This window comes from Orycteropus afer, unplaced genomic scaffold (assembly GCF_000298275.1).
Source record: "Orycteropus afer afer isolate SDZICR_OR568_19922 unplaced genomic scaffold, OryAfe1.0 scaffold00042, whole genome shotgun sequence".
NCBI classification, from domain to species: domain Eukaryota; kingdom Metazoa; phylum Chordata; class Mammalia; order Tubulidentata; family Orycteropodidae; genus Orycteropus; species Orycteropus afer.
Genome location: NW_006921629.1, coordinates 3812355 through 3827573, shown reverse-complemented (window position 1 = coordinate 3827573; position 15219 = coordinate 3812355). Strand labels below are relative to the sequence as shown.

Sequence of the window (15219 nt, the reverse complement as noted above, 5' to 3'; positions counted from 1 at the left end):
CTTGAACCAAAAATAACAACCATCTCACAAGGTATGGCAAAGAAACTAATGCTTATAAGTATTGAATTTGCTCTCATAGTGCCTAAGGCACTTGACTGCTAACCAGAAGGCTAGTGGTTCAAACCCACCAGCCACTCCTTGGAAGGAAGGTTGGGCAATCTACTTCTGTAGTGATACCGCCTTGGAAAACCAAGGAAGGGTCACTATGAGTTGGGTCCGACCCGATGGCACATAACAACAACAACAACAATAACATAGACCTTGCTTCATGTCATTGGTCACAATCCCCACAGTGTAACAACTCTCTTCTCTTCCTCCCTGTGGTTGCTTTTTTCCTGTGTCCCTCTTTGCTGTGCAGTCCCTGTGCAGGTGCTGACCTGATCTCCCATGGTTGATTATTCCAAGGAGTGCACCTCCCTGGTGGAGTTCACCTTGCAGGCCTGACTTGGTGCTTGCCTGAAAGTTAAGCCATAGGAATGAGTTCAGTTCCAGGTGCAAAGGGAGACTGGAGACCATGGTCTCAGGGGTGTCACTAGTCTCTGTCAGATCAGCAATCCTTGTCTTTTTTATGATTTTGAGTTTTTTTGCACATTTTTCTCCCACTCTATCCAGCATCTCCATTTTGATCCCTTTCCGAGTGGTTGTTAGTGGTAGCCTGAGGTTCCCATGGACTAACTGGTACAAAATCACTCTTCTTGTTGTTGTTAGGTGCCTTCAAGTCAATGTTGACTCATAGTGAGCCCATGTACAGCAGAATGACATAGTGCTTGGTCCTGGGCCGTCCTCACAGTTGTTGCCATCCCTGAACCCATCATCGCAGCCACTGTGTCACTCCATCTCATTGGGGCTCTTCTCCTTTCTCACTGACCCTCTACAAAAACCGCAAGCCCTGTTGCTGCTATCAGGCCAGTTCTGACTCATGGCAACCCTATGTGTTACCGAGTAGAACTGTGTACCGTAGGGTTTTCTTGGCTGTAATCTCTACAGAAGCAGATTTCCAGGCCTTTCTTCCACAGCATGCCTAGGTAGGTTCCAATTGCCAACCCTTAAGTTAGTGGCTGAGAGCAAACTGCACCACGTAGGGACCTTCTTGAGGTCCAAAGGCAGCCAGTACTCAACTCTCCACGCTAATGCAAAGGACCAAGAGCATATATTATTTTTCAAACTAACAGAAATCTGAAGATCACTCACTATTCCTGGACTCTGGAAAATTTCATTTGGTTGATGTCAAAGTGAAGTTGAGTCAGGACCTTATGTAATTATGACCTCTTTCACTATCAAGGGAGCTCTGGTGGTACAGTGGTTAAAGCATTCAGCTGCTAACCAAAAATTCGGCAGTTTGAACCCACGAGTCGCTCTGCAGGAGAAAGATGAGGCAGTCTCCTTCCATAAAGATTGACAGCCTTGGAAACCTTTGGGGCAGTTCTACTTTGGCTTTCAGTGTTGCCGTGAGTGGGGATTGATTCGATGGCATTGGATTTTCAGTATCAGTCCGGTTTCTCAGTACTTAGCCTTCTTAAGGGTTTATGGGACAGCCCAATGTCAGATTACCTGATAAGCAAGGTAAGCATGGGCTTACTTGTGCTTACTTACTAATCTGTAGTGAACAGTTTAACTTTTTACCACATCAGAGATTCTGCTTCTAGGTATGTTTGGCATCTATCTCTCTCAACTCCACAGCACCTTCCTACAGAACCAAAGCTTCTTTTCAAATTTAAAATCCCTGATAAGAAGTACCTAGTAAGCGAGGTAAGCATGGGCTTACTTGTGCCCACTTACTAATCTGTAATGAACAGTTTCATGTGTTTTTCATCACATGATGTGAAGCTGTTCACTACAGATAAGTAGGTAAGAACAAGTAAACCTGTGCTTACCTTGCTTGTTGGATAATCCACTCTGAGACGGCCCTGACACCATGAACTACCAAGGGAAAAAGGCTCTATAAAGTGGGGGAAACCCAACTGAAAATATAAGTCACTGCAAAATTGGCCCAGGTGGGACTCATGTGTCTTGTAGCTGAAATAACCAAGTTAGATTTGAGGCATTTGGGCAGCAGGTGAAAGGTTTGTTCTGCCCTGAGACTCTACAAGATCAGTAAGCTGTGTGTGTGTCCTACGATTGTGAGTGTTCATTCTTTCTCATTCTTGGTTGGGCAAGGTAACCGAGAAGGGTTCCTGTGGAAACGGGGAAGGGACAATGCACAGTTCCTGAGAAGGAGGTTTGTCCTCCTGGCGAGAGAAGGTCTCCTGAAGTATTACACTAAAGAAGAGGTAAGAGGCCAGGCCAGCACTCGGCGGTCACCCCACCAAAGTCTACATTTTACTCAATGGTATCTTGTGGTACAATAGTTAAGCACTGAGCTGCTAACCAAAAGTTTAGCAGTTTGAATCCATCAGCCACTCCATTGGAAAAAGATGTGGCAGTCTGCTCCTATAAAGATTTACAGCCTTGGAAACCTTATGGGGTGGTTCTACTGTGTCTGAGATAGGGTGGCTATAAGTTGGAATGAACTCAACAGCAGTGACTTTGCTTTGTTTTTTTGTACCTTGTGGATAATCTCAGCCAATGAGAGAGTTAGGCCCAGCATTCCACCTTTTCCTTGGTTATACAGTCATTCCAGCCCATTAAAACATGCACCTTCTCTTCACCTAGATGTGACCTAGATTGGTCGTATTTTATTTCATTCACTCATTACATAGTAAATGTTTATTGAGCACCTGCTTTGTGCTCAATATTGTTCTAAGCAGTGGAAACACAGCAGTGAACTAAACAAAGCTCTTGTTCTCATGGAGCTCCCATTCAAGTGGAAGGAGACAGACAGAAACCAAATTATAAATCAGTATGGAATATATCAGATGGAGATAAGTTCTATGAAGAAAAATGAAAGAGATTTATGATTTAGAGAGTGATGGAGATTGAGAGGGTGCTCAGGGAAAACCATAGTGTGTTCAAGTGGTCTCTGATGACAGTTGCGCAGAGAACTGAATAAAACGTGAGGAGTGAGTTTTGTGGATCTCTCGGAGAGGATAGAAGAGGCAGAGGGGAGAATATGTGCAGAAGCCGTGAGCATGGCTATGGTTAGCACGTATACTTTTGTGCCAATTAGAAAAAGATGGTCCCTCTGAGAGGTGCAGCCCCCTTGGGCCCAGTCTGAGCAAGAAAAAGGCTGGAATCCAGTTCTCACTCACCCTCTCAGCTATGGCCTTTTGTGCAATGCACAAACTACTCAGCCATAAACTGTAGTCCTGGCCCTGAGGTGAGAGGGTGTTTGAAGGGCATCAAGAAGGCCAAAGTGACTGGTATAGAGTGAACAAGGGCAGGTTGAAGAGAGATGAGGTCACATAGTGGAGGGCCTTGGAGGGCACAGGAAGACTTTGGATTTTTTTTTTTTACACCTTTATTGAAATATAATTCATATACTATACAATTCACCCATTTAAAGTGTACAATTCAATGGCTTTTAGTATATTCACAGATATGTATAACCATCACCACAATCAATTTTAGAACATTTTTATCTCTCCAGAAAAGAAACCTTATACCCTTTAGTATAACCCCATCTCTCCTGTGGCCTTGGATAACCACTAATCTGTTTTCTTTCTCTATAAATTTGCTTCAGGAGCTCTGGTGGCACAGTGCCTAAGGCATTTGACTGCTAACCAGAAGGTTGGCAGTTGAAACCCACCAGCTTATTCTAGACATTTTGTATAAATGGAGTCATATAAGATGTGGTCCTTTTATCTGGCTTATTTGATTTAGTATACTGTTTTCAAAGTTTGTCTATGTTGTAGCATCTATCAGTACTTAATTTTTTAAATTGATGAGTAATATTCTACTATATATATACATGGGAGCTCTGGTGGTTTAGTGCCAAAGGCATTTAACTGCTAACCAGAAGGCTGGTGGTTCACCAGCCACTCCTCAGAAGGAAGGTTGGGCAATCTATTTCTGTAGTGATACTGCCTCAGAAACCCAAGGAGGGGTTGCTATGAGTCGGATCCGACTCCATGGCAGTGGATTTTTATTCTACTATATAAATATAAGGAGCTCTGATGGCGTAGTGCCTAAGGCAGTTGACTGCTATCCAGAAGGTTGGCAGTTCAAACTCACCAGCCACTCTGCAGAAGAAAGACTAAGCAATCTACTTCCCTAAAGATTTACTGCCTCAGAAACCCAAAGGGAGTCACTATGAGTTGGAATTGACTCAATGGCAGTGAGTTTAGCTTGGTTTTTATATAAATATACTACATTTACTTATCCATTTCACAGCTGATACACATTTAATTGTTTTCACTTTTGGGTATGGATAATGCTGATATGAATAGTTGAGTACAAATTTTTATGTGGACATAGGTTTTTATTTTTCTTGGGTTTATATCTTGGAGTGGAATTGTTGGGTCATATGGTATCACTATGTTTAACTTGTTGAGGAACTGCCAAATTGTTTTCCACTGTGGCTGCACCATTTTGCATTTCTACCAGCAATGGGCAAGGGTTCCAGTTTTTTCCCATTCTCACTAATACTTGTTAGGTCTTTGTTCACATCCCAGTGGGTGTGAAGTGCTATCACTTTGTGGTTTTGACCTGCATTTCCCTGATGGCTGTTGATGTTGAGCATCTTTTCCTGTGCATATTGGCCATTTGTGTATTTTCCTCAGAGAAATGTGTGTTCAGATCCTATGCCCAGTTTTTAATTGAGCAATTTGTCTTTTTATTACTGAGTTGTAATAGTTCTTTATATATTCCAGATTCAAGCCCCTTACATGACATACAGTTTGAAAAAAATTAGGCTTTTGGATTTGTGCAGTGCACAGATGTGAGTGAATGAGTGAGGAAGACACTGGAGGGTTTTGAGCAGAGAAGGGATATGATTTGACTTAAACATTTCAAAGGGAGCATTCTAGGGGAAGAGGAAGAAAGAGCAAAGGCAGAGAGACCAGTTAAGAGGGTATTGCAATAACCCAAATGAAGATTAATGGGACCATGAAAGTCAGGGAGGAGGTGGTTAGAAGATCCAAACCAGATTCTAAATATATTTTGGAAGTAAAGACAGTAGGATTGACTGAAGGATGTGTGGCATGAGAGAAAGAGGAATCAAGGATGACTCACAGATTTTGGCTTCTGCAGCTAGAAGGATAGATCTGTCATTTGCTGAGATGGCAAAGACTTAGCTCTCTTAGGGGATGATGAAGAGTCATTTTTAGTTTGAGATGATTATTAGTCATCCAAGTGGAGATATTGAGAAGGAAGTTGGATTCGTGAGTCTGGAGATTTGGGGAGAATTAGGAGCTAGAGTCCTGAGCACATAGATGGGATGGCTGAGGCCACCTAGACAGGGTGTGTGGAAAGATGCCCAAGGACTGAGTGTTTTAGCTGTTTGTTTCTGCATAACATAAATGCAAAACTTGAGTGGCTTGAAACATCAGTGTTTTATTTCTCACAGTCCTGTGGGTCAGGAATTTGGGCAAGCCTAGGCTGAGGAACTTCTGTTCCATGGGACATCAGCTGGGTCACTTACTCTGCTGTAGTTGGAGGGTGGCCTGGGCTGGAAGAATATGGACAAAATTCTTTTTTTTTTTGGTATTGAAAATTTTCTCATAGTAAGTTTTTAAAAAGGAAAGTCTTCCGGTAATCTTCCAATAAAACCATTGTTAAGAACAGTCCTGTAGGGAGGAGACTGGGTTAGGGTTGGACATAGTAAATGGGGACTGAAACTAAATGTACACATAATGTTGAATGCAAAACTAGCTCTTAAAAAAAAAAAGAACATTCCTGTAAATCCATCTATAATTTTCATGCATATACAAGTATGCATACATTATATATCATGTTGTTGTTGTTGTTATTTGCCATCGAGTCGGCCGCAACTCATAGCGACCCCTCCTTGGGTTTCCGAGGCAGTATCACTACGGAAGTAGGATTGCCCAACCTTCCTTTATATATTAATATGTAGTAGATACTAATGTTGTCATATTATATACTAGGGAGCTCTGGTAGCATAGTGGCTAAGGCACTTGACTGCTCACCAGATGGCTGGCGGTTCAAACCCATCAGCCACTCCTCGGAAGGAAGGTTGGGCAATCCTACTTCCGTAGTGATACTGCCTCGGAAACCCAAGGAGGGGTCGCTATGAGTCAGGGCTGACTCGACGGCACATAACAACAACAACAACAACATATTAATATAACATATGTTACATATTATATATAATATTTTATACATATATACACTCACATATAATTATTTATATTAATTGTTCCTACTGTACACCCTGTTCTGAGACCTGGCATTTCTCCCACATGGATATCATGGGCATTTTTTCATATTAGTTATACTGATCTAAATCATCCTTTAAAATATCCTGTGGTATTACATTGTGTGAATGTACCATGATTTATTTAACTCCTTCTCACTGAAGGACATTTAAATGGACACTTAAATTACTTCTTTTTTTTTTTTTTCTTTTTTGCTACCAATTACCTTACTTGGGATAAAATCTTAGATGTGAAATTGCAAAGCAAAACACTCAACATTTTTATAGATACGACCAAATCTCCCTCTAGACAAGACTGCCCAATACAACTTTTTTCAATGATGGAAATGTTCTATATCTGCCTGTCCAGTCCCCTAGCCACTAGCTACTGCTGGTTACTGAGCACTTGAAACGTGGCTAAGTGTGACTGAAAAACTGAATTTGAAATTTTATTTAACCTTAATAAATTTAAATAGCCACATGTGGCTAATGGCTACTGAATTGGACAGCACAGGTCTAGGGTTTGGGTCATTCTGCTCTCTTACTTATGTGGGAAAGCACTTCCCTTCCCATCCCTTCTCAGCATCAGTTAGTGCTCCGATTGTGTCTCCCTGCTGACTGCCAGCTTCCTCACTGTCCTTTTTCTCTCTTTCAGGGTAAAGGCCCCAAAGCTGTCATCAGCATCAAGGACTTGAATGCCACCTTCCAGACAGAGAAGATAGGGCACCCCCATGGGCTGCAGATCACCTACAGGAAAGAGGGTCACATCAGGAACCTGTTTGTGTATCATGAAAATGGGAAGGTGAGATGACTATAGTCCCCGCCCCAGCCTCCAGCTCAGCCCTCCAGGACACGGCAGGCCCAGCCCACCACCTCAGCCCCCAGGATTTGGCAGACCCAACCCCCATCACCCTTGCTCATTTTGTGACTTGCTCAGCTGCCTCTTGAGATTTGCTACTGCCCTTTGCCTTAATCCATTGTCACCTCTAGGTCAGGGGCAGAGATAAGAGGAAGACAGAGTGAGATCAGGGAGAGGAACCTGGTAGGTATCACCAATGGAGGTCCAGCTAGCAGAGAGCACTGTACCCATGGATGACCAATCCAGATAGGGCCAGACATTCTAAATACAGGAGGAGGAATGGATAGATGCTCAGGCTGGCAGTGGACTCTAAAGCCAGGCTTCTTAGGTGTTGTCCTGGACCAGTAGCGTTGGCACCACCTAAGAGCTTACTGGAGTCTCAGGCAAAGCCCAGACCTACTGAGTCAAAATCTGCAATTTATAAAACATCCAAGTGATTCCTGTACACACTGAAGTTTGAAAAGCACTGCTTAAAGATCCAGGAAATCAGCTTGGTTAGAGAAGGCCAATGATACAGGTCCAAGAAAGTAGGCTGGTTTGGCTCCAGAGTGAGGTCATGTGACTGGGCGGAGGATAGAGGTGCTTAGTGGGAATAGGGAGGGAAGAGGTGGAGGCTGACATTTTGTGACCATCTGTTTACTCTATGCTGGGTGCTGTTCTTGGTGGTTGTTGTACATCATTTCTTAATCCTCAAAACAACCTTGGAAACTTCTTATCCCCATGTTGCTGAGGCATGGACATGCTATTATTAGCCTGCAGTTTATCGCCCAGGGTCACACAGCACCCAGTTCACCACCTTATGTGCCTCTACTGGAGTGAGAATTTGGCAGCAGGAGCCAGGAGCCAAATGCAAGTACCAGAACCTTCCAAGGGGCCCTGGTATCAGATGGTGAACACAGATGGTAGGATAGAGGCTGCCCACCCCTCAGCAGGCTTCATGCTTTCTCTAGAGTGTGGGCAGATGCTTGGCAGGTGTGATCTGACAACCAGAAGGTGGAGTATGAAGAGCAGGGATTTGGAGTCAGAGTTGGAGCCCTGACTCTGCTGCTTCTAGCTATGTGGCTTGGGGAGGTCCCTTTCCTCCTGAGTCTATTTCCTTTTCTGTAAATTGGATTATAGCATCCACCTTCCAGAGGGGTTTTGAGGGTTGAGTGATCATGGACCATGAATGTAAAAACCTTTCAAAACAGCATTATAAACGTTTGTTGCTGTTGGTTATTATGTTATATCATATTATGTTGGCATAACTTTGGAGGCCAAATAAAGCATTTATGCAGGCTGGATGTGGCCCCCGTCCATCAGTTTGTGACTGGGAGACCTTTCAATGTAAAGTCCTGGGTGGGTCTTTTCTGAGTTGACCCCATTCCCTTAGTGCCCTTACAGAACCAAGTTTTTAACAACTCCTAGGACAAGAGAGCTCAGGACTCCAGCATACTGGGCCTGGATGCTTGACCTGAGAAAGAAAAAAAAAAAAAAAACAAAATCACTGCTGTCAAGTCAGATCTGACTCATAGCAACCCCACCTTGGGTTTCTAAGTTGGTTTCACTACAGAAGTAGATTGCTCAATCTTCCTTCTGAGGAGTGGCTGGTGGATTTGAACCGCCTGCCTTCTGGTTAGAAGTGAAATGCCTTTATGCTTCATTCCTTTGATGCCATATTCAAATGAATTTCTCAGTCACCATATTACATAAAAATCTAGCATTGTAGCTATTTGAACAGCCTTTTACCCTCTCAATTCCAAAGTCCTGTGGGAAAGAATCTGATAGGCCCAGTCTAGCCTCTGCATTGGTCCAGCCTTTGCCCAGCTGCTGTGGCAAAGAAGGAGGGTTAATCATAGTAGCAAATGTAGATGTAGCTGTGGGTGACAGGTGAGTGGGTGGGTGGGTGGGGATGGGTTCTCATAGAAGCAAGGCTTGGATTGAGCGAGCACCCCAGAATGTATCTGTTACAGCATCTAAACTAATGTGCAGGACAAGTGGGATGTTCCAGGTAAAAGGTATATGTGGGGGTGAGGATGCATGAGGCAAGTGTGCCAGAAGGAGGGAGTAGCATCTCTCAGGGAGACTGCAAATAGTTTTGGATGGAAAAAGCTCAGGAGGCAAAGTGTGTCATGCTAAGGAACTTAGACTTTTTTTCCAAGGGCAGTGGAGATGACTTAAGGCCAGAGACAATCAGATTTGTGATTAGGAAATCTCTTGGGCAGCCATGGGGAGGACCCAGTGGAGAGCAGCAGAGAAGAGGCAAGGTTGGCTAGAGAAGGCCAATATGGTCTCCAGGGAAGGGATGATGATGGCTAGGATCTCCAGGCAGTGCATTCTTCCAGACCAATAGCAGAAAGGGCCAAGTTAGCTTTGGCCTAAGTTGAACAGCAGGTGAGGAGCATCCCAGGGCCACCTGCCCCGACCCAGAAGCCATTCCCTTTTGTTTGTTTGTTTTTTCATTTTTATTGTGATTTGGGTGAAAGTTTACAGAGCAAAATCATTTCCCATACAGCAGTTAATACACATTTTATTTCATGACATTGACTACAATCCCCACAATGTAACAGCTCTCTTCCTGCTTCCTCCTGGTAGTTACCTCTTCCCTGTGGTCCTCTTTCCTATGCATTCCTGCCCCCTGAGCTATCTCCCTGTGCAGATACTGCCCTTCTGTTCTCCCATGATCGATTGTTCTAAAGAGTGTATTTACCTTGTGTAAATGTTTACCCTATATACCTGACTACTGTTTGGCTGGAAGCCACCAAAAGCCATTCTTTGACATCTGAGGACAACTCTTTCTCGGCCCTTGTTTCTTAAAGTTTGGTCCCCAGAAGTAGCATCAGCATCATTTGGGAGCATATTGGAAATGCAGAATCTGAGGCCCCACCTGAAACTTACTGAGTCAGAACCTGCACATTAACAAGATCCTCAAGTGATTTGTATACGTGTCAGCGTATGAGGAGCACTGGGCTAGGCCATTGCACTGACTCTCTGGGTGGTGCAAACAGTTAAGCACTAGACTACTAACTCAAAGGTTGGCGGTTCAAACCCACCCCAAGAACCCACTTAACTTGGAATTAAGGCCTGGTAATCTGCTTCCAAAAGGTCACAGCCTTAAAAACCCTATGGAGCCATTCTACTCTTCACACATGGGGTTGCCATGAATTGGAATCAACTCAATGGCAACTTACAACAACAACAACAACAGCAAGGCCATTGTGTGACTCCCATATGGCTCACCTTGGTCCTTTTCTCACAGTTCTGGAGTTCTCCTTGTCAGTGACTTCCAACTGACATTGTCAGTCCTTTCTGGGAACAAGATGGAGTCGAATGCCTTTGATGAGCCTATAGGGTCCTGAAACTCTTTGTACCTTCAGGTGTAGAGTGCATGGCTGAAGGCATGTACCCCAAAACTGATGATGCAGCTAGCCTCCCGCCACCAGACTCGGCCCCAATCCCCAACTCACCATCTGTGTGTGGTTTGCATTTTTCTTGGCAGGAGATAGTGGACTGGTTCAATGCCCTCCGCGCAGCCCGTCTGCAGTACCTAAAAACGGCCTTTCCTGAGCTTCCAGAATCTGAGGTGAGCTAAATGTGGTCCCCAACTTCTGAGTCTCCTCTCTGCCCCCTCCTCCTCCTCCTCTACTGACTCTGATGGTACTCAGAGACCAAACTGGGTTTGTTTGCAGGCAAGGCCTTGAGGCCTGGGGCTGGAGCACCATGGAGGGAAACCAAAGACTTTCTTCTGAGGAACCTTGTGGAACATGGGCTCACGCAACACAAAATGGCCTCCAGAAAGCAGGCCCGCTGTCCCCTTTAGGATGCATGGTCATTAGCCAGAGTAGAGTATGAGACGGCTTGAGATTTGGACATCTCCTTTTGACCCCTTTTTCCACTAGAGGTACACATAATCCTCAACATACTGCTTACAAAGTGCTTTTGATTTTATCTTGTGATCCTTTCCCTCTAATAATCCATTGTAGCAGGCAGTTAGGCAGGGATGAGTATTCCCATGTTAGATGAGAAACTGAGTCCCAAGATGGTCAAGTGAATGACTGAAGGTGCTCTTCCCATTCCAACATCCCCCTTTGCCTCATGGTGCTCTGGCCAGGAAGGCAGTGGGACCCTCCCCATTACAACTGTAACAGACCAGGTCTCCCTTCTGTGCCCCAGGTAATGGTCAACTGGAGAACTTCCTTTTGGCTGTCCTTAGACAAATAGGGCACACATGTGTATCTCTCTAGTGTGGCTGGGGGAGATTGCATGGTGTTGGGAAGAGGATTCTTACCTTGAGCTGAGAGGCCTGGGCTCTCCTTGATGCTCTGTCACTAACATGCTGTGTGACCACTGCAGGTCATATCAGCTCTCTGAGCATGTTTCTGTGTCAGTAATATGGTGCTTGGTCTGGCTCATCTTTCGAGGGCACTTCCAGCTCGGATATGCTGTCTAGTCCCTGTTTTCACCCTCTTCTGAGTGGATTTGTAGGGGATGGACTATGTAAATCTTGGGATTTTTCTTATTCCAAACTGCCAGACCCTCCTTGAAAGCCTAAATGCCACTTAATTTCAAGGTTTGCAGAGTGCTAAGTGCCTGGGGGTGCACTGGTGGTTCCGTGGTGAAATTCTCTTTCCATGTGGGAGACCGCGGTTCAATTCCCAGCCAATGCACTTCCTGTGTAGCCACCACCCATCTCTCAATGGAAAGATGTGTGTTGTTAGGGTGCCGAACAGGTTCCAGCAGAGCTTCTAGACTAAGATGGAGTAGGAGGAAAGACCTGGTAATCTACCTCCAAAAATCAACACTTGAAAACCCTGTGGATCACAAGTGTCCAATTGTCAACCAGTCATGGGGACAGCACAAAACAGGCAGAATCTCATTCTGTTGTGCATGGGCCCCCCATGAGTTGGGGGCTGACTTGCCAGCAGTGAGCGACAATAAGTGTCTGGAGTAGAGGTCTGCTCCAGGCCCAGTGATGCACTGAGATGACAGTTCTCTGGGGGCATTTCCAGCAAGGCCTGGGCCAGGGCCCTGCTGTCTGCTAAGTCAGCACTCAGGGCTGGTCAGTGCTGGCTCCCTGTGGGCGGGCAGTGGGTTGGGAGTGCTCACTGCTGACTGGAGGGCTGACTGGAGGGGAGAGGAGGACAAAGTGCAAACGCTCAGCATTATTTAATGTGGGTTAGCTTTCCAACTTTGCTGACCCATGTGGAGGATATTGGCCATTGGCCAACATCCTCAGTGTCCTCTAGCCTCCCTCATCCACCCTCTTTACTCCTTGCCTGCCCACACCCCTACGCACACCCTATTTCCTCCCAACGCACCTCTCTCCTCTCTTTCCTCCCGCTTTATCTCTGTGTCTGATGTGAGGTTCTGGACAATCACCCAAGCCTGGCTCTCAGGTTTATGGACCGAGACACCAGGAACCAGGGGAGTCCCAGTGGGGCTGTGGTCCTGTTGTAAGAAATGTATAGACTCTAAAGTTAGAGAAGCTGATGTGTTACTTAGGGAAAATCACTTCACCTCTCTGAGCCTCAGTTTACTCATCTGTCATCATGGGGAAAATACCTACCTCCCATGGCTATTGTGAGAATCAAGTAAGTCAAGGCCCATAAGGCATAGTAAGTGCTCCATCATTGTGATTTCCCTTCTTTTACCAGTTGTTTCCCTCAACCTAGGTTGGCTTTGGCTCGAAGTTCGGCTACCGAGCAGGTGGGAACTCTCATTTTGCTGCAAGGAGAAATTAAAACCTAGAGCACAATTTTAGGCCGGAGCATGTGATACAGCTTATATTTTCATTTCCGGGTCACAACACTCCCTCTTTCATCTTCCCCATTTGTTCCCCAAGCCTCTGCTCCTCTTTGCCCTGGCTCTGAGTCCTGGAGCCCAGAGCCCTTCTCTGCTCTCGGACCCTGGGCTGTTGTCTGTGATGCTAAACTTGCCATGTTGCCTCCCAGAGCCCTGGAGGCCAACATTAAGCCCTGGAAGACTTCTCTGAGCACAGGAGAGCAAGCTAGAAGGGCTCTTGGAAATTACATAAAACAGTCTCCTAATTATTGCACAAGGGAAAACAGGCCCAGAGGGGTATAAGTTCTTGCTAAGGTAACACAGCTGCTTGAGGTCAGAGCTAGGACTAGAACCCAGGGCTGCTGCCTCCTCGTCCAGAGCTTTGTCTGCTTGCTCATCTGCCACCACTTCCTTATGGCCCTGTCAGAACCCCCACCTATGACCAGGTCTTGGCCAGAGGGTGCAGAGCATGCACAGCTGGTGTGTTTATATTGCAGCAGCATAGCGTGGTAAAGGCGGTCCTATGTAACATCCATCAGCCCGGGATGTGATTCCAGCTCCAACCAAGTACACAACTTTGGGAAAGCCCCTGACCACTTCGCAGAGGATGATTTCTTCATATGTAGAATGAGGGTGATAATACCTACCTTGAAGGGTGGTTGTGAAAATTACACCCAGAACCAGACACACAGAAAGCCTGTGGAATATGCTTCCTGGCACTGGGAGGGTCTCCTTGGTGTCTTAACCTATCTGCACGCTCTGGGGTTATTGAAAAACTAAAAATCAATTGCCATGGTGTTGCCTCCGATTCATAGTGACCCACTATGTGTCACTGGGATTGTGTTCCATAGGGTTTTTAATGGCTGATGTTTCCAGGTGAATCACCAGGCTTTTCTTCTGAGGTGCCTCTAGATAGACTCAAACCTGCAACCTTTCTGTTTGCAGCCAAGCATGTTAACCATTTGCATTCCCCAGGGACTCCAGGGTTACTGAAGGAGTCTTTAAACCAAGACCAGCTCAGCCATGCTGATAAGCTCTGCAAACATCTGGGGTGCTGTCATCTGGCTCTGTTGAAATATTAATCTTGCATCCATTCCATGTTCCTAATATAGCCCTGTGAACTGTGAACACATATCCTTCCCCATTCCAAACATCCCCTTTGTTGGAGAACAACAAGCTCAGTGGGGAACCTCGAGCCCCTGAGGTTTGAGCCAGGGGGTCAGTATCTGTCTCTCTTCCTGCAGCTCTCGCCCCTCATCACCAGGAATTACCTCAAACAAGGCTTCATGGAAAAGACTGGTCCAAAGGTACATTCTACTAACCCCCTGGGAAATTTACATGGCCCTTGTTTACCTGGGAGGTGGGGATATGGGGTGCTAGGGGGAGGAAGCAGAAGTAAACCTGTGTTTGTGAGCTCGTGGGTTGCAGGACTGATTGGAGACTGATTAACTGGCAAAGGACCCAGCAACGCTGCAACGTTTCTCCCTGTCACTGCAACCCCCCTCTTTCTTTCTTTAAAATTGTGGTTAACTATATATATATAACAAATTGTTTGCCTTTTCAACATTTTTTACATGTACACTGCAGTGATTTTAGTTATGTTTATCATGTTGTTCTACATCACCATTACCCATTTCCAAATTTTCCCATCACCCTTAACAGAAGCTCAGTGTCCCCTGAGCAGTGAGTCCACCTTTTCCCCTCATATTCCACCCCTGGAAACTGCTAGTGAACTTTGGTCTCTATACACTTGCCTATCCTAGATATTTCACATAAGTGGGGTACCTCCTCTTTATCACCATCACCATCCCCTTCTTTCCTTTAAACTTCATCTAACTGATTCCACCCCTAGGAAAGCATAGCTGAACAGAGACTCACTGGAGAGGCAGCTTTGTACTTTCCAGAGCTCTCACAAGTTCTATTTTGTTGAAGCCGTACAGGGCCAAGCTACTGGTCTGAGAAAATGAGGCACACAGACACACCCATGCTTGAGTGCCAGTGGGGGCCCACATGTACATGTCCCTCCCCCAGAATACACTCCCTCCTCCAAACTCAGCCTCTGTTTTCTTTTGCTTTGGTACCTGCCCCAGCCTCCAGGGCTGCTCATTCTCACTGATCTAAGAAGGAAGGCCCTTCTTCACCCCTCTGGGTGGTCCAGGGCTCTGGCTGCCTCAGCAAGGGGTCTCAGTCCCAGCCTGAAGCGGGTGGGGCTGGGCTCAAAGTCTGAAGTCTGGCTGGAGGCTGGGAAGGGTTTGTGAGGGGAGGGCTGGTGAGAAGGGGAGAAAGAAAGAGAAAGGAATGAAAAAAGCAGAAATTCAAACAAAACTCACTGCCATCGAGTGGGATC

At 45.6% G+C, this 15219-nt stretch overlaps 1 protein-coding gene across 1 annotated transcript in view; it reads left to right on the top strand.

Moving 5' to 3' along the window:
• ADAP2 (ArfGAP with dual PH domains 2) overlaps positions 1-15219 on the top strand; it is a 25632-nt gene that overhangs the window by 6270 nt on the left and 4143 nt on the right. Inside the window, exons 4-7 of the mRNA XM_042780480.1 lie at positions 2158-2270; positions 6909-7055; positions 10591-10674; positions 14117-14179. Coding sequence (XP_042636414.1) covers positions 2158-2270; positions 6909-7055; positions 10591-10674; positions 14117-14179 — 407 coding nt within the window. The remainder of the gene's footprint in view (positions 1-2157; positions 2271-6908; positions 7056-10590; positions 10675-14116; positions 14180-15219) is intronic.